Source organism: Rhinolophus sinicus, linkage group LG14 (genome assembly GCF_036562045.2).
Source record: "Rhinolophus sinicus isolate RSC01 linkage group LG14, ASM3656204v1, whole genome shotgun sequence".
NCBI lineage: Eukaryota > Metazoa > Chordata > Mammalia > Chiroptera > Rhinolophidae > Rhinolophus > Rhinolophus sinicus.
This window is the reverse complement of record NC_133763.1, coordinates 31515271-31542848: the sequence shown is the minus strand read 5'-3', so window position 1 is coordinate 31542848 and position 27578 is coordinate 31515271. Positions and strand designations below refer to the sequence as shown.

The window sequence follows — 27578 nt, the reverse complement described above, 5'->3', positions numbered from 1 at the left end:
AGTTACTTTTGTATCCTTGGGCTCAGTATTGATTGAGTTTTAAATCAGAGGACTCCCTTACATTCTCTTCATAAAATCACTGTGGTGTACTAGGCTTTAGCCATGTGAAGCTACAATATTCCAGTGAACATATCACTATGTGCTTTTATCATTCTCGTGTTTGTCAATTCCCCCAAAATCTGTCACAGTATAGCCCCAAGAACACTGAAGCTTGACAAACACTCTACACGTTAATCCTTCATTGTTTGTGATTGTTTAGTCAAGTGAAAGCTCCTAGTATTTAAACACATTTTGACCAATTTTTAAGGAGGATGTTTTAATCTTTAGAATAACAACCACTAAGTTAATGTTTTTGTTGATGATGAATTGATTAGAAAATAAGGTGTTAACAGGTGCCATTTAATACATTTGACGACTAACAGAATGAAATTAACACTGATGATAACATTCAGGAATTAGCTAACGCACACCTACCAGCCAAGCCTCGCATAGGGAACTGACGAGAAGTAAGATGCTACGGGGCTGGAGACATGATTCAGTGGCCGCTGAGAGCTGCCTGTAAACATCGTCCGTAAGTTCCTTTCCAAAGTCCGGTACATAAAGGACAGGGAATCCTGAAACGAAAGAATCATGCCAGATAAAAACACATCATCATCAACAAAGCCACCATGCCCCATCAAAGCACTGGACTTTCATAAAGGAAACGAGCTTTTACAAATGCTAAAAAATAAAATGTTGATTCCGTCAACAGGTAAGATCATTTAGGAGAGTGACATCGCTACCCCCCACATGAGCTGAGCAATGGCAGTTACAGGCCTGGAGCCAGGGCCAGCAAAAAGTCAGCTGGGCCTTCACCCCCACCAGCCACGTGAGGATGGTCTGTACCGGTGTGGAGAACGTAACCAAACAAAATCACTTTTATGGACTAAAATTTTTTAAACACAAGTTCATTTAATCTAGAACTGTAATTATATTTGTGGGGGTGTATGCATATGTGTGTGTGTATGTGTATATATATATATATATATATATATATATATATATATATATATATATATATATCTGTATATACATATATATATATACCTGTGTATACATGTACACACATATATACGTGTGTGTGTGTATATATATATGGTTTTTTTCCAAACAAATAAACTGAAACAATACCAGGGTGCCAAAAAACCCTCCAATCTATACCCAAATTGAAATGCTTCGAGTCCCAAGAAGTCGGGCACGTGTGGGAGGTCACATGCAGAGTGCTGGCAGTAATATGAGAGAGAATTAGGGGACAACAAGCCCCTGAGCTTAGGATGCTGAATTGTCCTCAATGCAGAGGTTACTGCAGAGACCCAAATGCAGACTGGAGCGGCCCTGAACAACCTGGTCAGGTACTAGATCCATCCAAGTTCAGGGGTCACGACTCTAAGTCCACCAAGGGTGACATGAGACCAAACAAGAACACCCAGGCCCCCCAGAGCAGTCAGGTCAGAGCCATGGGGCAGCCTGGATGGCATAGGTTCGAAGGACCCTGCAGGAAGTGACTGTGCCTTCCATTTCTGCACTCGAACCCCTCTGGCAGGCTTCCCACTGACAGCTCTTCCTAACTCCCAGCTCTGGCTGTCACTCATCCAGGAAGCATTTAATAGGCTCCTACTGCGTGCCAGGCCCCATGATGGGCCTTGGAAATATAAAGTCCTTCTCTTCCATAACGTTTTCTTTTGTGAAGGCGACAGATCTAAAAATCGCAGGACATAATGACATAATGTGTGAAGCCCACTGCAAAATGCAAATGCAGAGCCTTTTATTCAAGTTTTAAGAATTGTAAGGCAGTGACCGCTGAGCATATAGCCAAGGATGAGGCCCTGCTAAGTGTGACTGTGGGGCTTCTGTGTGACTGCACAGGCTGCATAACCATGACACAGGCCCTGCCCAGGCCCTCAGCCAACTCCCAGACACACCACTCACAGAGCTGTCTAAACCCTTCTCTAGATGTTAGGAGCCCTCCACAATCTAACGCCTACTTACTTTCCAACTTTCTCATGGTACCTTGTATCCCTGTCTTGTGTTCCAGGCAAAAAAAAACTCCCCAAAACAGAAAAACTTATCTCAAAAATCCTGAAACTTTTCCAACCCACTGCCGGAAATACATACTCATTGATGAAATACTATCTACTATTGAAGGCCTAACTCAAATGCTACCCCCTCCAAGAAGGCTTCTCTGATAGTAGGGATATCATTTTTATCATAGAGGCTAAGTATCCCCTCCCACCCCATTATCATGGTATTTTTTGCATTCTACTCACATATGGTTATTTTAGTATTTATCACCTCTATTCGACTGAAATTTTCTAAAGGTCAGAGTCTATCTCCCTTTCATCTTACATCCCCCGGGTGAGTGGCTGACACTTCAAGATGATCTCATGGATAAATTGCATACGTCATGACATCCCTCAGCATGGAGCTCTGCACAGGGGCCTACAATACTACTGATATACTCTGCACTAAGGACAACGCCGGACTGGCCTGGGGGCCCAGCACTACCTTGGGCTCCACCAGACTTGCTAAAGGCCACTAAAATCCAGACTCACATTTCAAGATTTGGAGGTCAAGGGTCTGTGCTGGCCTGGCACACGCCCAGGTGACTTTTGATGAATGATTAAATAGCCAGTGACTCCACAGAACAAGACATCACAGGAAGCAGCATGGTTCTCTTTCTCCGTGAAAAGAAGACAATACTTACCGAGGTCCAGGAATCCACACTAAAGACCACTCCTCTTTCTGTGTATTGTATATTTTTCCCAGTATCTTTAGTTAGGGATACAGTCAGATTTCTATGAAAATGATTTTTCTGTACTTGTGATCTGTTGAAAAGAGAGAAGAACAAAATGGTTAAGAATGAGAAAACAACAAACCCCCTAAATAACTGGGTTGAAGACGTTAATCACAGGTTAAAAGTCCACAAAGTTCTGACGTCTGAATGTTGAAGGAACAGCAACACAAAAAACCAAAATTTTAGAAAAACCTTCATAGGAGATTCCAAAAAACCTTTTAGTAAACCCATTTCCAAGATTCAAAGGCCTGTCCTTATGAAAAACATTTCCTATAGCTTCAAAGTTCTAAAGCGTAAAAGGTTTTAATTCCTTCCAGATTACTAAAAAAGCAAAGGTATTTTAATATGTCATACACACAGTCAAGAAATAGGTCTATGGTTGTTTGGGAAAGTGGTATGCTGGTGGACATGCCAGAATTATACAATAAAATGTATTTGCAAATTCATATATTTCACCCAGCTTACACAAGCCAGATGCCCAGAGGAGCCAGACAGGATTCAAAAATGACTGAAGGGGAAGCCGGGCAGCAGAAACTTTTGAAGGGACCTGCATGGGACACCTGCTTGGGTCGAGACTCATACGCAGGAGGTTGCCAGCCCAACCCAAAGGCATTCAGTTCAATTCAAACAAACAAAAACTTACCTGATTCAAATAAATTAAGACAGTGGGGGCTTAAATGAACACTTTCTGCATGTTTTCAATTCTTTTGAAGCTCTAAACTCTCTCTTACTTCAGGATGTTTCGTTGCAATGCCCTCTTCTGGAATATCTAACTCTTGATCACCCTTAAATATCTTGGTGAAAACATCACTTCTTCAGGGTAAGCTGTGCGGTGATTGGGTTAGGACACGCTGCGGTACATCCCAAAGCACCCAGCCTTTTTCCTTCCTAGCACATGAGGGTGTTTACACGTTCTTGGTCCGTGCCTGTCTGCCCATCAGACCATGCACCTACAGGAGCAGGAACTGTTTCCATCTTGTTCCCAGCAAGCTCTCTAACCCCTAAACTAGTTTCTGGAACCTAACGATGAAGAAATATTATTTGTACTATTTTATTGTTATGTTTTATGACTAAACATTTATAACATTAATACAATTATGAAATTGGTGGCTGGTATGCTGCTCCAGCAGGGATGCCACCTCCCAGCATACAAATCTGGCCTCTCTCTCCCTCAGAAACTACCTGAGAGGTCTCCCTACACCCTGCCTCACTGATAACTGTTTTTTCAGGGTGAAATTTGGGTAAAGTTAATGAGTAATAACAACAATAATGATAGTAATAATACCATTAACTATGATTTAATGTTTGCTGAGCAACTTACTAATGTGCTCATTGCTTCCTATCCATTCTTGTGCTTAATTCATACCATAATTATGGGTTTCTCCATTTTGCCAAAGGAGGAAGCTGTAGCACAAAAAAATTAAGCAACCTGTTTAAAATCACCCAGCTGTAAATGGCAGACCTGGAATTTGAACGTCTGTCTGTCTTCATACAAATCACATGATTTTAATGTCTGCTGAGCACCCCTCCAGGTGAGATTCTTTCTATAAACCATTTCGGAATGTACTTACCCCTGGGTGTTGGTTTGCTGGCCTCCACAGGAAATGAACAGAGGGTTCTCAGGCAGGTTGCAGCCACTAGGGAAATAATCAAATGAATCAGGCATTTTTCTACCTTCTTGTCAAGCATGAATTTTACTGAGAATGGGTGGTGCACTTTAAACCACCTCCAGAAGTCCTAGTGTAGAGGTGTGCATTCCTTAGCCAGACAGGACTGGTAAAGGGCCGAATGATAATTGATGGGGATGGATGAGCTGACTGAGGGAGTCTTATGGTAACACAGGCTCACGGCCATCCCCTTCCCTCCCCACTGCACCTGCTGAGTTGCTCCATGCTCACACTCACAGGAACCATCTCAGAGTTAGAGACTGTAAATGAAATGGGTTCCCAACTATGTCACCTCTGTCCGATTATGCTCACTTTTGTTTGGATATGTCTTAGTTTCTCAACCTCATTCTTTTAAAAACAATGTATAAATTCAATAATTAAATAGGTAACTAAGTATCCCTTTTTTACAAGTGAAAAATCGACTGAGACAATGTAAGAGGTTAACTTCCTCCCAACTCTTAACAGAAGCACTAAGGGAGTGGGTATGTATTAGAAGAGTGTCTTCCAGAATGACGACTGTTTTGAAGGAAGATTTACATGGAGCGCTCTGCTGGAGGCTGACGTAATGTGAAGGTCATATGAAGCCAGGCAAGAAGGACTAGTTGCTGGAAAAGAAATTCAGAAGAGAGCTGGGAAGAAGCTGAAGACACACTTTTCCTATAAAAACTTTTCTTAGGGCCAGTTTTACACTGAGGAAAAGGGTTTTCCTTGAATTCCCATTTCTCTACCACCAGGATGCAGATGGCAGCCTTGCAATGAGAACTACAATTATTTTTTCAGTTAAGTAGAGTTCTGGCTGAAAATGTAACTACCATTATTTCACTGTTTCTTTAGGAAAATATGGCATGAGTTTCAAGTAACAAATTTGCTTTGGAAGATAATCTATTCTTAGTAAGTTAAGAAGTGCCTACAATATGAAAATATGTACTTTTTTTTTTGCTTTCTGTCATAAATTTGTGTCTTTCTTTGGAACCTTCTCTAAATTTCCCATAAAGTTCCGTAACTGATTAATCTTTCTTTGTATAGTGTGTAAAATGCAATCAATTCATGGAATTTTCTGCCTTGATAAATTAGGGCAAAAATCAAGGACAAGAAATTGATTTGTTCTGTTATTTTATCCTAATTAAAGAATAAGGTCCAGCCACACATTTCCTCAGCTATTTGGACAAATTAACCAGAAACAAACACCAGAAATGTGTTCCAGTTTGGGGGTCATTACACACGGACTTTATAAAACAGGTAAATGTAGGTCATTCACTTTTACATGCACATATATTATAAATCCTTCCAATAGAAACTGAACTCCCTTCTGATAATAATCACAACACCAGTAGCCAACATTTATTAAGTGCTTCCTACGTAATGAACCATTTACATGAGCTAGTTTACTCCTCACAACAGCCCTATGATAAGAGATGAATTCTTACTGTCCGCATTTACAGATGAGAAAACAAAGCTCAGGGAGGCTCAGCCACTTGCTTGGGATGGCCCAGTAGTGAGGGGCAGGTCTCAAATTCCAAAGCCCATCCTTTCTATCACTTGTATGCACCTAAAAACCCATAGCTGAAACAAGGAGAGCCTGGAGATTTTATTTTATTTTATTTTTTGAATTTTAATCAGAGTTTATTTGAGCCAAATTGAGAACGTATGCCTGGAGCAACATCTCAAATGATCTGAGCCTGGAGATTTCAGTTGAGGTTTATTTCACTATTAACAATGGTATTTGTATGGAACTGTTTATCTCTGCAAACGTGTAATCCACTGAGTATTTACCAAGCTAATGTCAAATTTGTCATCAAAGGGAATTTTGGTTGAAATCAATACAGTATATAATTATGGTTAACATTATTTGAATATTAGCAAATGTTTTCAAAGGGCAAAGGAACATCCTTCAGTGTATAACACTCCAGAGCTACGCCTATATAGGCCACTTCAACTTATAAACCCCGACCCTCCTATATCCTTACTGGAACAGCTGCCCAGGTGCAGCTCTGCCATCGGACCCTCTTTCCCATTGTCATGGCTGCTGCTTACGCATCCCGCCTGGCCCTTCTCTGCCTCAGGTGCTGCCGCCAGTGCTCCCTGTGCAGATCCACGTCTCTAGCTGCTCAGCTCAGCAGCACAGAAGGGGCTGCCTGCTCACTCTTATGGCTGGAGATGGGTTCTGAGAGGCCCCTTGGCTCCCTCCAGCTGTGGACAGATTCTGTGAGAACCTGAAGGTCTACTACAGCTGTAAGGGGGGGTAATCCCAGTCTCCCCTGGTCTCCTGCCATCCGAGTCTCTGGTTAACACTCATCCTGGGCATGCTGGGAAAACACAGACAAGGAGCTAGAAGTTGAACAGCTGTCCGAGCTGGGCTAGATATCAAATTCCAACAGAAGGTTGTGCTTTACAAATGCGTTCAATTCTGATTTTATTGTACAGTGTGGGGGTTACATGAAGTACCCTTTGAAATCCTCAAACCCCTAGAGACAAGCTGGGCTGGAGAGGAGGATTGCTGTGCCCCAGTTGCTGGAGCCTGTGGAAAGCAAGCACTCCAGCCCACAGCATAGGTTCTCCCAAAAGAAACAGATGGAGCCCAGTGGTGGGTGGCAGCTGATTCCTTCCTACCTGAGCCATTTCTCGCAGACCACAAATTATACAATATCTACCTCTCTATCTCTAAAACTTGAGAGATATCAGTAAATCTAACCAGATGCGAGCTAGGCAGAGTTTTGTTTTTTTTCTCAATTAGGATAAAACAAGCACTTCATGAGACTTTTTCTTTTCATTTGATCAACTGAAAAACCTGAGAGTTCTGTTGGGGATGGGGGTATCAAAGCAGGGAGCTATCAGGAGAAGAAGTAGAGTAATAATTCACCTGGTCCCATTCTCTAACATGAAGCTTGTTAAACGGTAAATATTAGTGGACCAAAACGCCATATCATCCAGTCCTCCAAGGAAATATTCTTGGAATTGTTCCACCAAAAATGGGGACTTTCTAGAATAAGTGGGATAAAGCTATGGCAGAGAGAAAGAAAAATAAGTAAATAAATAAATGAGTCAGATGCTTCTCCTGGTATCTTTGTAACTCTTTACATTAAGATCTTGAAGAATGAAGCCTTACCTTGGACACAGCCATCATCTCACCATACCTGCAACATAAACAATTTTGACTGTGAGTTGTGGCTTCCACAAAGAATGAAGCAACTAATGAAGAAAAAGCTCCATCATCATGTATCCACTATCATGCAACTGCCTTTGAATATGAAAAATCCGTTAATCCAGAACCCACCCTCTGGAAACAAAACCATTGAAACGCGCGCTAAGGAAGTCACAGCACAGCTGCAAACTTTCCACGGGGCCACACTTACATTTCCAAGAACTGAAGGTACGAACACTCAACAATTGCATTTTTGGTGATGGTTGCTCGGCCATAGAGTTTCTTATAAATTCCCAGTAGATCTTTGACCGGCACATACCTGAGAAAAGCATTAGAATAAAATAAGGTTTGTGTGATTCTAAAGTGGAAAATAACATAATAGCAGCAACATCAGCTCCCAGTTATCCCATGATGACTCTGTGCTAGACCCACGCAAAGGGATTTCTTTCGATGCACTATGGTAATCCTACCAAAAATCCTACCAAAAATCCTACCAAAAATCCACGTGGCCAGTACTATCTCATTCCCACTGCACACTGAGGAAACTAAGGCAGCACAGAAAAGTTAAAGAGTTTGCCCAACACTGCACAGCAAGCCACTGGTGCCTTAATCAAATATCTATGAAGGTACTTTCAAAGACAGGAAATGGTAAAGTATAAAAGGGATGTTTAATTTTGTCAATTCAGAGTTCAAGGAGCAATATAAAGTATTTTTATTCTCTTGAATTGAATTATGCTCAAGAATCATTATTTTTAAAGTGCCAAAAATGCTCCTCTCCCCAACATTCTACTAAGAGTCCACAGTGTGGTGGTGAGAAAAAAATATTATTTAGGCTTATGGATCATAGATATTAGTTCTTTCAGTTGGAAGAAGAACAGCATCTTAAAAATTAGATCTATACTGAGTCCCCTTTTATCTTCATTTCAAAGACATTAGAATGTACCAGACAGAAATCACAACCAACAAAACCTGATTTTAGTATATTTATAAGAAATAATCTATCGACGTCCATTTTTTATTTTTATAAGAGCACAGAGATGGCCCTTCCAATAAAAATAGCTTAAAAGTCTAGACAAAATAAAAAAATATATTTTAGGTGACTCACCAAGCTAGCAAGAAAGTGAAAATTTTCCAAAGGCCAAAAACAAATTGAAACTGGAAACTTTGAAAGGTTTCAATTTTCCAATTAGGGGAAAGCCAGATTTTGCCCTGAGGTTCTGCAAAACTGTTGGAACCTAGAGGTTTTTTGCTGGCTGTGTGGCATGCAGGAGACAGGAGATAAAGTATAGGAACCACCTGAAGTGAGCCATCTTGGAGGGGACTCTGCACTAAAAATTATACCTTCTGCATGAGGGCTAGCTAGAAATAAACCGAACATACTAACAAGGACAGCAAAGAAACCTGCCTGACTTCATCTTGGCAATGGATAGAGAAGGAAAAACAATCTCCCCTTAGAATTGGTAACCACTACCCAGTCCAACAAATGTTTTGTACTTCATTCATGCAATCTGTGTAGTCAGAAAAACATTGAGTCGAATGTAACTTAATGTGGTCATAGGATAGCAGTAGCCCAAGCAGCCAGCAGAGGCCAAAACAAACTCTCTAGAGAAATGCAGCTCTAACTCCAACCTCAAGTAATTCAGGCCCCACAGAATATATCCAAAGGGGACCAGAAGCCAGATGATATGCCATTTGAAATGGGCACCTAACCCAGTGCAGATGGCTCCATGTGTGGAGTTAGAGCGACCCCTCATGCTGCTGCTGTCACCACATCTTCCTGGGGTGTCCAAGGTCACCTGGCCTCAGGTGATCTGCAAGTGACTTGCTTGTTCTGGACATCTTTACTTCTGAGGCAACTGGACCAGGAGTAGGAGTGGGAAATTTGCCATGCCCATAAGCTCTCCTTTGTCTTTGGTCTATACACTTAGGGGCTGAGGCTGGGACTGGGGGACAGACCATGTCACCTTCTGACTGCTTAGTAAACATTTGAAGGAAAAAAACAAGCAAAAACCAGTGTAACCACAGTGTAGCTAGAGTAATATATGATAAAGTAGAAGGCAACAGGGCTGGCCTGGTGGCTCAGGCAGTTAGAGCTCCGTGCTCCTAACTCTGAAGGCTGCCGGTTCGATTCCCACATGGGCCAGTGGGCTCTCAACCACAAGGTTGCCAGTTCAATTCCTCGAGTCCCACAAGGGATGGGCTGTGCCCCCTGCAACTAGCAATGGCAACTGGACCTGGAGCTGAGCTGCGCCCTCCACAACTAAGACTGAAAGGACAACAACTTGACTTGGAAAAAAGTCCTGGAAGTACACACTGTTCCCCAATAAAGTCCTGTTCCCCTTCCCCAATAAAATCTTTAAAAAAAAAAAAAAGTAGAAGGCAACAAGCATTATTAGAGATAAAGAAGGTCACTAGACATCATGATAAAGGGTTCAATTCACCAGAAAGATAAATAAGATTTGAAACTTGAATGTTCTTAATGATGTATCTTCAGACGCATATATAGCAAACTTTGACAGAACTACAAGGAGAAATTGAAAAAATGCACATCACAGAGAGATTTTTAAACAAATTTCTTTCTTGGTAATTATTAGATCAATCTGATTAAAAAATAAAAAGAAAGACTATTTATAGCTTACAAATCTGACTTTAACAATAAATTTAATAAGTTTGCGCTAAGAAGCATATATATACCGGGGGTGCCAAATAAATGTGTACAAGTAGACACTTTGGTCAACATTGCTCATGCAGTAGTTCGTCGTAATCAGAAGTCTCTGGATGCTGATGGTAACCACTTTGAGCACTTCTTGTAATTGCAGAAGTCGAATGTGATTTGTATTCATCTTTTGTTGTTGGTATATATTATTACAATTTTAATACAGTTTTCCTTTCTTAACATGTGTGTATATATTTTTTTGGCACCCTCTGTATATGATATTAAACTAAAATTGGAGAATTAACATTCTTTTCAGAAACATATGGAATATCTACAAAAATTGATCATATGCTAGACCTTAAATCAAGAATCAATGAATTTCATAGGAACCCAAAAAAAGTAGAAGAAAATAAACATATGAATAAAAAATAATGAAAGGGAAAAACGAACATAGAGAGAATCAATAAAGCCAAAAGTTCATTCTTTAAAATAATAATAAAACTGAAAAATATTAGACAAGATTGTTTAAAAACATAACAGAAGGTAGGATAAATAACATGGATAACAAGGGAATATAAGTGCAAATAAAACAGGAAAAGATAAGATATTATGAACAACCTCATGCCAAAATGTTTAAACACTTAGATGAAATGGAAAAGTCCTATAAAACTATAAAACTCTTTAAAAAGAAATTGAAAAACTGTATAGTCCTATAACCATTAAAGAAAAAACTTTAAACACCCCTACAAAGAAAACATCAGGCTTTACAGATAAATTCTACCAAACATTCAAGAAATCAAAGCTCAAATCTCACACAGACTTCCAGAGAATAGGAAAGGAAACCAAACTTGCCACCTGATTTCATGAAACTAGCATAACCTTGACACCAAAACCAAACAAGGGCACAAGAAAATTACAGTACAAGCTCTCTCAAAAACACAGATGCAAAAATCCTAAGCAGCAAGAACAGATGCAACAAATATAAAAGAAATGATCTATCATTGCAAAATTGGTTTTGTCTCAGGAAGTAAAGTTGATTTTATATTAGCAAATAGATTACTATAATTCAGTATATTAACAGATTAAGAAACAACTATCTCAACAGATGCAGAGTAAGAGTTCAATACATACGAAATTAATTTCTAATAAAAACTACTAGCAAACTAGAAATAGTTGGGAACTTTCTTAACTTGATAAAAGATATTCATAAAAATCTACAGCAAACATTACATTTAATGACGAAATTTTGAAATCATTCTCTTTAAGATCAGAAATAAGAAAAGTATGCCCAATATCACCACTTCTACTGTACTAGAAATATTAGCCAGTGTGATACAGTAAGAAAAACAAATTACAGGTATAAACATTGAAAAGGAATAGCAAAATTGTCACAATTTATAGGTTATAAAAAGACTCTCCAGATAAATTATTAGAATTAATAAGATAGCTTTATATGTTGCTAGATACAAAATCAAAATTAGAAAGGCACTTGCATTTCTGTATACCAGCAATCACTTAAAAAATATAACTGGTACCAAAAATTACCATTTATGGTACCAAAGAAAAATATAAAGTCTCTGGAACCATATCTAATAAAACGTATAAGACCTTGATGAAAAACTTACAAAACTTTAAGGTTATTAAAGAAGACAAATAAAATATATAGCATACTAATGGATAAGAGGACTCAATATTGCAAATATTGTTAATTGTTAATTCTCTTCCAATTGACTTCTAGATTCAGTGCGATTCTAATAAAGATTCCAACAAGACTTTCCTAGGAACATGGCAACTTGATCTTACCACTTGATTTGAAAAAGTCAAGGTAAAGAAATAGGCAATGTACATTTGAAGAAAAAGGACTGGTTGGCAGTTCAGCCCTAACAAATGTCAAGACATACTATAAAGCCACCACAACTGAAGAAAATCAGTATTTCTCAGGGACAGTCATAACTGAAAGCCCAGAAACTGACCCACATACATGGGATTATCATTTATGTCACAGAGGGCAGTATAGATCAATGAGGAAAGGGTAGACTGTTGGTAAATGATTTTGAGACAATCAGTGAATCTCTATAGAAAAAAATGAAATTAGAGTCTATCTCAGAATATACAAAAAATTAATTCCAGGTAAATTAAAGACAAATACTTTTTTTAAATAATAAAACTATAATAGATTTAGAAGGCTTTTAGAAGAGAGGGTAAAAGGGTAAGAGAATAACCTCATGCCCTCAAATTAGGGAAGGATTTCTTTAACTTTAATAAGACATCAAAAATACAAGTTAAAAGGAAAACACTGATATGTTCAAATACATTAAAATTAATAAATTCTGTTAAGATACACCATGAAATAAGTAAAAACATACCATAAACTGTAAAAAGGTATTTGTAACAAATGATAAACTGACAAAAGATGAGAAGCCCTAACAGACAAAAAACACAAATAAAAAGAACAAACAACACAATAGAAAAAATAGGCTATATCTGAAACTAATATAAAATAATATTGAATGTCAACTATAATCTCTCTCTCTCTCTCTCTCTCTCTCTCTATATATATATATATATATATATATATATATATGGTCACGGGATGTAAAGTACAGCATAGGGAACATAGTCAATGGTATTGTAATAGTTATGTCTGATGTCAGATGGGTAGTAGACTGGTTGGGGTTATCACTTTGTGAGGGGTGTAAATGTCTAATCATTATGTTGTTATACACCTAAAAATAATAAAAATAATAATAATAAAAATAAAATCTGAGTGATAAATTAAAATAATAATAATATTGAATGTCAACTATAATTTAAATATATGTATAGTCATGGGATATAAAGTACAGCATAGGGAATATAGTTAATGGTATTGTAATAGCTATGTATGGTGCCAGATGGGTAGTAGACTTGTTGGGGTTATCACTTTGTGAGGGGTGTAAATGTCTAATCATTATGTTGTTTTATACATCTGAAACCAATAATAAAAAGAAAAAAGAAAGAAAGAAAAATAAGCTAAAAACTGAAGATTTTCACTTAAAATCAAACATAAATGATTAATAAATTATGAAAGAATGTTTAACCTCATTAGTAATTTGGGAAATGTAAATCAAAATTTTAATGAGATACCAACAGACACCAAACAGGTTAGACAAAAGTTTAAGTTGGACAATACCAAGTATTGGAGAATGCAGAAGCAGCAGAATTATTATACAAAGCCAATCAGAGAACAAATTGGGAAGAGCATTTTGAAAGAGTCTGGGATCACTTAGTTAAGTGAAATATACATAAGTCCAATGACCTAACTATTCCACTTCTGGAGGTTGAAAGAGTCCTCTTTAGTGTACAAATGTATATTCAAAAATGTTCATAGGAACACTATGTGTAACACAAAAACTCTAAATATGACTTACATATCCATCCACATTAAAATGGAGTTGGTTGTATTGGTGCATCCACACAATAGGACCATACAGTGATAAAAATAAATGAACTACAGTCGAACATATCAATATAGTTAAATCTCAGAAACATAATTTTAAGCAAATATTTGCAACACATATTGTGTCATTCTATTCATTGAAAATGAAAAAACTATACAATATTTTACATATGGATACATCCACATGTAGTAAAACTAGAAAGAAAAGCAACAAAAATTATTAACAGGAGACCTAGAGTAGTGGATACCCCTGCGGGGAGAGAAGGCGATGGGATAGAGGGAAGGCAAGGAGCTCCTAAGATATGATGATGCTCTATTTGTTAAACTGAGTGGTAGCTACACAGGTGTATATCTTATTATTTTGTATTTGTAAATATACATTCTTTACTATGTTTGTTATAATTCACAAATATTTAAAGAATCTATTTTGCCTATTCCAATTTGCAGTTTTACTTTTCAAAAGTTACAAATGCAGAAGACTCCTAATAGCATTGTAAGTTATATTTTCTAAGGGGAAAAAAAGGTATCTAAATGCCGTTTAGATACCACATACGAGTATTTAAATATACATTGCTCTTACCAGTGCCGTGTAAGGTAATTAAAATTAAACTCAAACTGGCTCAACACATCTCCTCCTGTGGTGTGAGAAAAATATTTACATGTTGTAGTTAGTGACCACTCATAGCAGGCTTCTTTCAACACAAATTTGCACAACCCAGTTTATCAGTTCTTCACACTGTTACAAGTTTCTGTTCATTGTTCATATTAAGAAAAGTGATCTTTTAAAATCTTAGCTAGTAAAATATGAATTAAGAGTCACTCATATAACCAAAGTGTTTTTTACTTTAAGGAAAGCTGGACCATAAGTCTTCTTTTAAATAAATACTACTCACCATCTAGTTTGTACATTTAAAGGTAATTTACCACAGAAAAAAAGATGGAGTTTACCAATTTAAAGCTAATGTATTAGCAGACACTAGGTAATTAATTTTAATATGATATAAAAATAAAGGTTTTCTAAAATTATGATACAAGTTAATGATAAAATGTGATTTAACAAAAAAATACACACATACACAACTTTTCGAAAGAACATGTCTATGTCAAATGAGGTATGCCTGTACTCTAAATGAACTAAAATATAAAGCAGTTAGCATGTACTATTGGTATGATAAAAACAATACATATTTAAGATACAGTAGTCACTTCATTACACATGAAATATAACTACCACAAAAGAAAATTTGGCAAATATAAATAAACAGTACCAAAATCACCAGCTGAATGTGCCTCAGAATAGTAGCCATGAAAATCAATCTGAGAAAGAAAGAAAGAACCATCTGATACATATAATAAAGTGTAGCCCCAACCCCTACACCACAAGTAAGCAAGTAGTGGGGAAATGGCAGCCTAACACAATGAACTGCTGAGGATACATAGTGGATGAACCCAATTTTCAAAAAACATTTAGTTTTATTATTTCATCTGTTACAACAAATTATATTGGCAGCTGAGTTGTATACTTAATGTCTGGTAACAGATGAAGATACTGCAGACATTGGCACCTAATAGTATTATATATCTACAAAATCTCTACTGAGTCCAAGTTTAAGCTTCTCACAGAATGGTATTAGCATCAGTGAATGACCAGAGGGGACTTCCAGAAGCTAAGTCACCAGGTAAGATCACAGCTTGGGGACATGGTATTTTCATATAGAAAGTTAAGTGCTCGCTTCGGCAGCACATATACATATAGAAAATTAAAAAGGGAGAAAAAACACACAGAACTATTACTTTTAAATAGAACCAAGTAGTAGGTATTCATATCTTTACCAAGGTATATGGCTTGAATAAAACATAAAATTTCTAAAATATCATTTATGACTAAAGCAGGACATCACATCTGTCACTGTTTTCAGTACACATTAGTTGTTTTGCCCATGGGGACGAACTTACCCAGGTACCAAGAAGAGTAAGAGGAATTAATAAGACAAGATGGAAATCTAACAAATATGCTTTGGGCAGCAAATTGTATTTCCACGTGACATCTGAATAACATTTTCATTTCCTTTAAAAAGGTCCAGTTTTGATCTTGGGTATGATGGTTTCACCCCCATGAAGTCATTAGCCTCGGTGACATGTACTCACAGCGCCCATTGTTCTCAGGAACCCTTGTTCGATGCCCAGGCTATGCCAGCTGACATCTGCCACCATGTGAGACGTAATTCCAAACAAGAAAGCTACCAACTTCTCTGTGTCCTGCCAAGTAATTAGGTTACAGTCATGTGTTTGGGTTATTTTATAACAATCCTATATAAAGTTTTGGTAAATATGAATTCATTTCCATTACTGAGAATTTAACCAAAAAAAAAATCAAAGGCGGGCACATTGTTGTGTCTAGTTACCAAAAAAAAAAAAAAAAAAAAAAACCACAAAGGACTTTTTGACATGTTTTGGAGTGCCTTGGAAGATTAATTACTATTGGAGCAAAATGACCAAGTAACATAACCCAAACTTAAAAAAATATATAATTTATTCAAGTATTAACTAGCCATCTCCTATGTCCCATGTATTGTGTTTGGCACTGAAGGTACAGTGGTGAACAACCCTCAGAGTCTGGGGTGAGTGTGTGTGTACAAATGGGGTCAATACAGGTGCAGAAATAGGGTAAGAGGGCCATGCCTACCTTCTCCCAGGGGAGGGGGTAGTTCTCTCGGATATAATGAATGCTCGCATTGAGAAATGGAGTCCAGTGGGTGCTCTCAGACACATCATGGAATTGTCCTGACAAAACAAAGGCAGAATTCAGGATTCTTGCTTAAAAAGTATGAGGTTCCCAATTAAATCTTTCACCACTGCCTGCTGAGTCCCTTCTTCTTCTCTCCAAATCTCTTAGTTTCTTCTTTGAATTCAAAGGAAGCCTCTAGAACAGAAGAGTCACCAAAAGAGAAAGGAGCTTAAGCTGGTTCATGGCATTGCGTATCACCTGTGCTGCAATAGAGGCTGGAAGTTGTGCTTTTTTTTTTTTTTTTTTTGACAGGAAGTAACTAAAGTTTCTTTTTAATAATTATTATTACAAAAGTAATAAAGGAGCTACAATCATCCATAATTGCATCATCTTGGGCAACCACAATGAACATTTTGATGTATTTACTTCTAATTGTTTTAAATAAATGTCTAAATATGTACATACATATTTTTAACAAAATTTAGTTTATGACAGAATAATTTAAATTTTTTTACATTTATTTTTCAACTATAGTTGATATACAATATTATTAGTTTCAGATGTACAACATAGTGATTAGACAATTTATGAAGTGATCACCCTGAAAAATGATAGGATAAAGAAGATGTGGTACATATCTATAATGGAACATTACTTGGCCAGAAGAAATGAAATCTTACCATTTATGGGTGGACCTAGGGGGTACTATGCTAAGTGAAATAAGGCAGACAGAGAAAGACAAATACCATTTGATCTCAATTATATGTAGAATCTAACAAAAAACAAAAACAAAACAGAAACTCATAGATACAGAGAACAAATTGATGGTCACGAGATGGGTAGAAGTTTGGGCGGCCTTTGTGAAAATAGTGAAGGGATTAAAAAGTAGAAATTGCCAGTTATAGAAACAATCATGGGGATGTAAAATACAGCATAGGGAATATAGTCAATAATATTGTAATAACTATGTATGGTGCCAGACAAAAGTGTTTTCAAATCTGTGCCCTAAAACTAAGGAGATAAACTGTTGTTGGTTTTTTTAATCTTCTTGTCCACCACAGTCAGCCTCCCTAAAAGCACAAAAGACAAAAGCAGATACACTAAAGACTTTCCAAGCTTTTAAATTTATCATAATTGTTTCAAAATGGCACAGGCCCCCAAGCATCCTGAGTAGGTTAATAAGGGTCCCGAACAGGTACCTCTTTATTCCCACAGGAGGGGTAGGAAAGACAGAACTGGCATCTAATTCTAAACCTCCAAATGCCACAATTCTTCATGGAGTGTCACATGTCACAGGGGCAACCAAAAGCAAAACTCCAAAATTCAGATCCCTCAGTTCCAAATTGTTACACTGTTGCTAAAGTAGAAATAACCCAACACATTTTAAATCATTGGTTTCTCTGAAAATGATTTTCAAAGAAGTTGTAACTAAGAAATTTGATTTGCTCTGACAGCTTTCCTAGAGATAAACTTACAATTCCTATTCCACAGAATACAGTACAAATCCAGAATTACATATATGGGAGCTCTTCTGACACACCTCCATTTAACTAAATACCAGATTAGCCAGAGTTCTTCCTTCCCTCTGTAAATCATACTGACTGGAAGTAAAAGAAACCCCTCCACCCCCACCCAGGGTGTGCGAGCTGCTATCCACAGGCACCTCTGTCCCCACAGCTGTGCCATATTTATGGAGGGCCAGCCAGGTCTGTTTCTAACTTTGTTTAAGCCAGTTGTCCTTATTATTGTAATTATAGAATTTAATTCATTATTAGGTAAACTGACGAAATATGCGTACAAGAAACAGAGGGTTTTTTTTGGCAACTAAATATCTAAGTCCTTTTGAAGGGTGCAATAACAGTGAATCACTAAAGAAGAAAAAGAAATCTACTGTTGAAGTAGATATGAGACAAAGGTAAAATTTCGAAAAACTCATAAAAATCTAAGAGGGCTCTGCATTCAAATTCCTTATAATTGTCATATATTTTTTTATTCTTTCCGGCTGACTTTTTGGTTCATCGGTCATACACCGGTCGCAATCTTTACACCAGATAAGGGGATATCTATTGCTTTACAAAAAAAAAAAAAAGTGCTGGAGTTTGCATTCCTCTTCCACTATTCTCAGAATCTTTATTATTGTGTATTCTGTCTGTATCTAAAAATAGCACATATTAAGCAATGTTTCTCAAATTTAATTTATAAAGCAATCCTTTTTTATTCTTTCTTTTTTAGGTAAGATATCAAGGAACTGTTAAAATTAAAGCCCCCTGAATATAGTTTGGGAAATGCTAAATTAGAAACAACAGTTAGGAAGAGGGAGGACTGTAACAAGCAGGCAAAAATAATAGGACTGAGCAATGACAGTTCACAGACTAAGAGGGAAACAGAAGAGCAACTTACAAATATGAGAAACACAAAGGTCATCTGGGATCATTACTGTATGAGCAAACAGCCCTAAACATTTCACCGACTCTAAAGGCATCACTGTACTTAATATGAGATAATGGCTGATGACCCTGAGATTCCAAAAATGGTTCACATGATGACCCAGTGTGCTGGATGTCTTTCATTCTCCCCGCAGATCCACTCTCCACCCTTCTCCACCCTATGCAGTGCCTCTGAGGTGACCTACTTACACTGGCTTCTTTGCCCTCTTGCTTTGGTTGAGTTGGGTTGAGTTTGGCCAGTAGGAAGAACCAACAGGACGTACAGAAAAGGAAGAGAAAAGGTTGGGGTACTCATTCTTCTAGATTCCGTTCTGTGGGGTTACAGTGGGCTTGCTGTGTCCCCTGAGGGAAGGTCATGGCCTCCATCAAGATACCTTCTCCACACAATTCACTCTCTTTCTGCAGTTACAGTAAACATTCTCTCCCTTGCACCATTCCTTCCAATTTCTTCCATCTTGACCATATTTTTGTAACCAGTCCCCTTTTAAAACTCCCATTAAATGACCCAATTTGAGTGTAACTTCTCTGTCCAGCTTGGACCCTCACTGATACAAAACATAACATTACCTTAGATTTGCATAACACTTGACAAAATAATATGCATTCATGTCAACAAAAATCCAGTAAAGCAGTAAGCAGGTACTATCATGACCATGTTATAGAGGTGGAAACCTCTTCTGACTCAAAGCAGTGCAAGTGAGGGTTAAAGTTTTCAGAAATTTTATGCTTTCAGAATTTCTAAGCACGTAAGTTTTGGTTAAATGGAGAATGTAACTCTGTGAACTAAATCATGGACCAACAATAGTGGAAAATATAATGTGGTATTGATGTTTTTTTAAGTCACAGAGATTCCTACTGACCGAGTAAATGTGACAGTTTGGTCTGCAAATCTTCATCTTACCTCTTCTGCAGATGCTGGCGTAGAATGCATCGGGAAACACGGTTCCAGCCTGATATGCGTCCTGGTGTTCAAGTAACAGCTGGGGAGCAGGAAAATGTAGAGATTAAGGGGGGAAAGTCAACAGTCTGGGAAGAGCCAGTCCAGTCAACTTCCAGTGATGGGACACAGGAACAACGGAGTTAGGGGTGAGGTAAGTGTGTTAGGAGGCAAGAAGGCAGGCATAAATAAATACATAATAAAATTCATGCACAATCCAACACAATATGTAATTTTGGGTACTTTCCTACCAAAAAGAGAAAGGCTAATTAAGAAGTAGCAAACATTACCTATTTGAATTTCACCTTCTTTTGTTTTCTCTGTCTACCCAGTAGAGCAGGATTTCCCTAAGGGTATTTCATGACCTAGAACTGGTGTGTGTAAGATTCTCAATGATCCATTGAGAATCAGTGAAATGAGAAAAATACAAACATATATGAGGTGTGATCAAATAATACGGTGAATGTCATAAAAATGTTAATGTTATAAAAAATTTATATTATAGTAAAAGACATATTGCCATTAATCTCCCCTCAAAATACTGCCCCTCGCTTTGAACACACTTATCCCACTGTCCTTGCCACTTTCTGAAGCAGTTCTGGAAGTCCTCTTTCATGAGTGTCTTTAGTTGTGTGTGTGGTTATGGGCGTCCTTTTTGGACATTCAGCCTGGGTCCAGCTCCTCCAGTTCTCAGCCTGTCAGCATTGAATTCCCTACTGTTTGGTACTGAGCACCCCTCAGCATAAGTTACCCAGAGGGGTTTCCATCATCTGCAAGTGAACTCTGATTGACATGATGAGCAAAGACGAAGTTTGGCAACCCAACTTTTTAATTTTTCAATAATAGTGTGGATCATACATGGAGGCCAAGCAGAAGTACCACAAAGGACTCAAAGCATAAGAAATATAGTGTCATCTGCTTTTTGCTGTTGCTTTTCCAACCAGGATGTATCCCACCCCAGTCTTCTACGCACAGAATCCCTCTCTCCCAAGGAGAACCCTTTCCATGTTGAGCAGGTGAGGATGACCACAGGTGGAGGTATGAGGCCAGCATGTCCTCACACCATGATATTTGGCTCAGAGATGCATGTTAAATCAAAGCTTGTTCAGTTAGAAACTTCCCCAAGACCTCTCAGCTAGAGCCCTGGGGAAGACACCCTCTTCCCTTTGGGGATTTTCAGTTTGGAGGCTGAGTCCTACATGGCCAGTGTCCTCCACATGGAGAAAGATAGCACTACCTAGACTTCAGGGACCAGCTCTGCCCTGGGCTGTCAGTTACATGAACCCATAAAGTCTCCTTTTTTTCTAAAGACAACTCAAGTTGGACTTTTGTCACTTAATAATAATTAACTGAATATTTACTACACCAGCCATTGTTCTAGTTATTTTATATATATCAAGACTTGTTGACTCTGAATCTCCCAGTGAGGTAGATGTTGTTATTTAACATGAAAATAGAATTCTGAAGTAAATTTTGAAAAGTAAATGTGTCATCAAAATAGTCAGAAAACTGCTGGGGGGAAAAAGAGTACAGAAGGAGGATTTATCCTTCAGATAAATAAAACAGACATGTTTTACAGCATAACATCAGAACCAAAAGAAAAAGATAAATAAAACAGAATAAAGAAGAAAAACAGACTCAAGCCTACATAATGACTTAATGTATGATACAGAGGAGTAAAGGATGGAGTAATTAATAAATGGTATGGGCACACCCCATTGCAATGAGTATTCCGTTTTTGGCATGGAAATCCATGCTTCATAGCTTAGGAGACACTGACTAGAAATTAATATTACTAATGACAGGCCACTAGATCCCTATCATGCTTATGCCAAAATCAATACAATATAAATTAGAGATTTAAATGTCAAAAATGGAGCCATAAAATTAACAAGACAAAGTTTACATGGATAATTCTATAATTTCAGAGTGGGAATGCTTTTTGTAAGCAAAACATATAGGCAACAACCATCAAAGAAAAGACTGATGAACTTAAGTACACAAAAATTTAAGTTTTCTTCCGATAATAATCACCAGAAACAAATGGAAGAGAAAAATAACCACAAGTATTATTTGATAGATGACAGGCTAATCTCTTTAATAAATAAGCCATTCTTACACATCAAGATAAAGATCAATATCCTAATAGAAAAATAAGGAAAAGACATGGACGATTCATAAAAGAGGTAATACAAATAGTCAATAAACACTTGAAAATATATTTAACTTTCATTAATAATTAATAAAGTGCTAATTAAACCTGTAACAAAATACCATTTTCAACTACCAAATTGGCAAAAATAAAAAGTTTTTTATAGTTTATGTTTCTAAATCTGAAGATACTTATCAAGAAATTTCAATGAAATTCATGAGCAATTAAGAATATTAACCCTTCCTCGGTCATATGTCTTCCCTGTTTTGTGTTTTCGTTGTTTCTGGGTCAAGGGGATTCGGCCAACAATACCAGAGCTGAAGGGATTTGCCAAGCCTGGTCAGAAGATGAGCATACACGAGGAGACGAAACATGTAAGAGTGTGTGAGTGTGTGTGAGTGTGAGTGTGTGTGTGTGTGTGTGTGTGTGTGTGTGTGTGTGTATGCCAGGTTTCTCACTGTTGGAGAAAAGAATTACAGATATGGACACAAAGAAGACTAGAATAAATCTTAAGGTGATGGATTACAATTGCAGCTATTTTTGTATGATCTCATGGTTTTAAACAGGTAGGTAGATAGACACAGAGAGAGACAGACACAAAACACCAACTTGCAGCAAAGTCTGGAACAGTTTGAGCATCAAGTTAAGTAGTGATAGCACTGAAATGTAAACCATTGACTAAAATAGGACTTCCTGAATGTAGGTTAATATGAATATATAAATAGGGAAGAAGGAAACTCTCTACCTTGCAGCAGATGCCAAATAATAAATGTGGAAGGAATGATGGAATCGGATAAACAATTTGGCAACCATCATAATAATTATTACAGGCAAGAATCAATGGGTGCTAAGTTTGATGAGAAACAGGATATTTACATTACCTCAATATATCTCTCCACAAAATATTTACTTGCTAATTAATTAAAAAGTAGAAAATACTTATTAACTTTCCAGAGTAACAATGTGGCAGACACCATCTCAACCAAGAGATAAAAATGACCATTACTAGGATTTCTGCTTCCAGGAAGATGGAATAGATGCACTTTTCCTTGCTCCTCTTGCTAAGTACAACGAAAAACCCTGGACCTTGTATACAACATGAACGGAAGATACTCTGAAATGTAGAGGTAAGTATGCAGATTGACAGGAAACTTGGGACAGAAGAATAACACTGTGGTGAGTTTTCTGAGTGTTCTTTTTGCTTGTACATCCCAAACTGGACACTGGAAGAGCCAGCCAGCCATCAGGAAACACTAATGGGTGCAGTCCAAAAAAAAAAAAAAGGCCTGTTCTCTCTAGCCGTAATGCCATAGGACCAGGAAAGGGACAGCCTATAAAGACTGAAAACTCTTAGACAATAATCTCTCTACTCCAGCTGAACACCCCAGAAAAAACTGTGGCCTCCACCCTTACGCACACTGGCTAAAGCTGAGTGGGGACCCTGGACTTTCTCCTCACCTGGCTGTAGTGAGGTGCCCAGCACCCTGCTGGAGTGGAGTCAGGCCAAGGAGGGAGCCAGGTCTTTCATCCCTGTGATCCTGTCCCCACCCCCCACCCCATCAGTGTGAGTGGAGACCATCAGGAGAGCAGAGACATCTAATCCTAATTGTCAGAAAGGAGGCACCACTCCACTCCCCACTGGAATGGTGTCAGAAGAGGCCTAGGAGAGACCACAGCATTCACACCACCGAGCAGTAAGAGGCCATCCTGTCCTCTGACATCAGTAGAGGCAGAGGTGAGGAGCAGCTATTAGGCACTCCTACCCCTCCCAGACAAAGAGGCATCAGTGGACGCCCCGTGGGGAATTTTGACTTCTACCCCAGTTGGCAGTTAGGAGGCAGTGTCCCCCTAATGAGGTGGGATCAGAAGATGCCAACTAAATCAGGATGTTTAAATATGATCCAGAGTCTCATAACCTAATACCTAACATGTCCAGGTTTCAATCAAAGATCATTCATCACACCAAGAAAAAGGAAGATCTCAAAAGGAATGAAAACAGACAATCAACAGATATCAACACAGATGGCAAAATGTTAGAATTTTCTCACAATTAGTTTAAAGCAATAATCATAAAAATGCTTCAGTGAACAATAACAAACACACTTGATACAAACTAAAAAATATAAAACGAAATAAAAGATATAAAGAACTGAATGGAAATTTTAGAACTGAAAAATGCAATAGCTGAAATAAAAGTTAATGTCACCAGAAATGGTAGAAGTTGACATTGTGTACTTTCCAATATTATGCAATGAGAATATAGCATCACTTCAATGTTATAACATATTTCTGCCAGGACATACCTGCAGGGAAATCTAATCATGAGGAACCATCACATAAAACCAAATTAAGGTACATTCTACAGAGTTATTGGACTATACTTTTCCAAAATATCAAGGTCATTAAATACAAAGCCTAAGGAACTGTTCCAGGTTGGAGGAGATCAGAGAGCATTGACAACTAAATAAAACACATGATCTTGAACTGGCCCTGAAACCATACAGAATATTATTGAGACAATGGGTAAAATTTGAATGAGGCCTGAGGATTGGATGGATAGTGTTATTTCAATGTTGATTCCCTGAATGTGATTATTATACTGTGGTTACATAGGAACGCTCTTATTTTCAGGAATTACACAATGTGTTAAAGGATAATGAGTGTTACATCAGCTACTAACTCTCAAATGGCTCAGGGAAAAATCAATATGTACAGAGAGTATAAAAAGGCAAATATGATACGGTATCACCAATTTGGGAAACTGGGTAAAGGGTATATGAGAATTATGTGTCTAAGTAGTTCAACATTTCTATCAATTTTTAATTATTTCAAAATAAAACAGTTAAAATAGGAAATTGGCTGAATAAATTAGGGTCATTTTGGAGAACAGGAAAATATGTAATTGTTAAAAATTATTCTGAAGATCTCAATTGATAAGGAAAGATATCTCTGATATAGTGAATGAAAAAAAAGCAAGTTACAAAATAGTGTGTAGAGTGTAATCTTTTTTGAAAAAAAAAGTGCTATATATGCAGAAAATTGGCTGGAAATATATGAAGCAAACTGTTTACATTGGTTTTCTCTGAGAATTTTTTTTCTTACAATGAGTTATCAGTTTTATAATCAGTAAAGTCAAAACCTGTTCTGTGGGCAGGGAGTGAGGATTGCAACCAGCCAGATAACTACCATTGTTATGGCTTCCTGGTTAACACACCACATTCCATTTATTTGTTAGGAAGAGATTAATTATCAGGGCAACAAAGACCTGTGAGGTCAGCTTGGTCCTTACAGTTCTTGTAAATTGATAAATTGATATTCTCAGCTTTATGCATTATTCCCTTATTAATTTAGTTAGAGTAAGGGTGTTTTAACAAAAGAAAATTCTAGAACCAACGAAGCTCAGACCCGAAATGGCAGAACTTGCCGAGATACTGCTGACCTGTGGGAATCTGTCTATATAGCCAATTAGCATCCTCCAGGCCACTTTCCTCTGTATCGTTTCACCAAACTGTACCAATGAGCCCATAGGTCACCTAAAAACAGGTTTTGTAGGGAGAAAGAAAAACTGTAAATTCCCAAATTTGGAGATATCAAATCAATTATCAATCTTTGAAAAAGGATTGGATGATAACATTATAAAAGGTAAAGTAACCCTTATCTGCCTTTATAAGTCAAAAGAGGGAAGGGTAAGTATTCAGGGGCACCTGGTCATTTCCAATGATGACATCACTATGTGGATTAGGACCAATGATGAGGGGAAGGCCCTGTGTCCACTGAACAGGTTTTAAATTAAGTTAATGAGACAAGCTTGAATCCTCTACTAGAAAATCACTATGACAGTCAGGATTGAGTGTTCATGTCATGAATTAGGCGATTTTTGCTTCTTTTCCTTTCTCTCCTGCCTACTTTCTATCAGAGTCAAAGAAGATGACAATTAAATATAAATGCTGTTTTTTCCTAGAGGGCCTCTTATATTGGTGAGCAAGGAAAAGTGGTTTGGGGATATAACAGATATCAGTTATTTCACTGTCCTGCTTTCCATACCAGATTATTAAGATTTACTGGTGATAATTGGATCCAATTCTGATATCATGAGAGAATGTTAACCACTCTCAGCAAACTTAAGTATTTAAGAAACATCTTTTCATCTTTGTCACAAAGTATCATTTAGAATAGATCTAAAAAGTATAGGGCCAGAATGGGTTCAACTAATTTGAGGATGGGTGAAGATGAGCCATTAGCTAGTTCAACCAAGAATATAGTAAGAGGGGGCGGTCAGTTAGCTCCGTTGGTTAGAGCGCAATGCTCATAACACCAGGGTTGCCAGTTCAATCCCCGTATGAGCCAGTGTGAGCTGCACCCTCCACAACTAGATTGAAATAATTACTTGACCTGGAGCTGATGGGTCCTGGAAAAACACTTAAAATAAATTTTTTTTAAAAAGTTAAAAAAAAGAAAGAAAAGAATATGGTAGGAGGAGAAGTTGGAAGGCAAATTTCAATTTGTCTCAGGAATGACCTCTCTTTATAAAAACAAAAAAGATGTACCATTTAAAAAACATCTCTCTCAAATATTTTCCCAAACTATGATTCATATAATTAAAATATTTCAATGATATTATTTAAATTTTATACATAAAAAGTTCAAGCAGTACTGGATAGACATATATCTTTTAACCAAAAATATTAATGGTTTATAAAGATATAAAAATAATTCTTAAAATTACTGTTTAAATATCTGTTAGGACCTTTGTTTGGCACCTATCAATGAAAGTTAATGCCCATGGAATAAGAGAAAAATCAAACTGTATACCTCTTTGTAGTTAACACTCCCATCCTGAAACTGGAAAAACTCTAGAGCTCTGTGTCCTGAGAGAAATAAAAACATAAATCAATTAAGTTCAACTATAACTGAAAACAGAACTTCCTAGAGATCATTTTAAAAGGAAAGTATAAGTTATGATTAAAACAAATACGGTGAATGTTTAAATTTTTAAAAATTTATTACAGTAAAAGACACATTGCCATTAATCCCCCTCAAAATACTCCCCTTCGTTTCAAACACATTTATCCCATTGTTCTTGCCACTTTCTGAAGCAGTCCTGGAAGTCCTCTTTCGTGAGTGTCTTTAGTTGTGCTTGTCGTGGCTGCCTTGATGTGCTGAATCAATTAAAACATTTACCTTTCATGGTCATTTTGACTTAGAGGAAGAGCCAGAAGTTGCACAATGTCAGATCCAGTGAATAGGTGGATGAGGACAAACTATAATGTTTTTACTTGACAGAAATTGCCGTATCAGAAGATATGTGTGACATGGAGCATTTCCATTGTGATCACAAAATATGGTGAATGCTGCTGCCGATTGCCATCCAACAGAAAAACAGGGATCCTCAATATGGGAAGTGGCATGTGGAGCCTTAGTAACAGTTTGCGAAAAGTTTTACCTTGTTTGGTGCAGTCATTCAGGTGTGAGCTATGGTTGAGAGAAGATGTATTTTAAAGTGTCATAAATCATCCTCCACCATGACAACACTCCGTGTCACATGTTGCTTCTGTATATTCTGTAAAATTCTGGTAT

The 27578-nt window shown here is 37.4% G+C and overlaps 1 protein-coding gene across 3 annotated transcripts in view; it reads right to left on the bottom strand.

The window, feature by feature from the left end:
• The window catches only part of GPLD1 (glycosylphosphatidylinositol specific phospholipase D1), a 51674-nt gene that overhangs the window by 17590 nt on the left and 6506 nt on the right, over positions 1 to 27578 (bottom strand). For all 3 annotated transcript variants that reach the window (XM_019716812.2, XM_019716813.2, XM_019716814.2), the window contains 12 exons: positions 26814 to 26869; positions 19814 to 19892; positions 16424 to 16521; positions 15886 to 15996; positions 15006 to 15054; positions 14318 to 14372; positions 7854 to 7961; positions 7607 to 7634; positions 7361 to 7500; positions 4405 to 4470; positions 2744 to 2864; positions 475 to 614 (listed from right to left, as the gene is read on the bottom strand). In XM_019716812.2, coding sequence (XP_019572371.2) covers positions 475 to 614; positions 2744 to 2864; positions 4405 to 4470; positions 7361 to 7500; positions 7607 to 7634; positions 7854 to 7961; positions 14318 to 14372; positions 15006 to 15054; positions 15886 to 15996; positions 16424 to 16521; positions 19814 to 19892; positions 26814 to 26869 — 1051 coding nt within the window. The remainder of the gene's footprint in view (positions 1 to 474; positions 615 to 2743; positions 2865 to 4404; positions 4471 to 7360; positions 7501 to 7606; positions 7635 to 7853; positions 7962 to 14317; positions 14373 to 15005; positions 15055 to 15885; positions 15997 to 16423; positions 16522 to 19813; positions 19893 to 26813; positions 26870 to 27578) is intronic.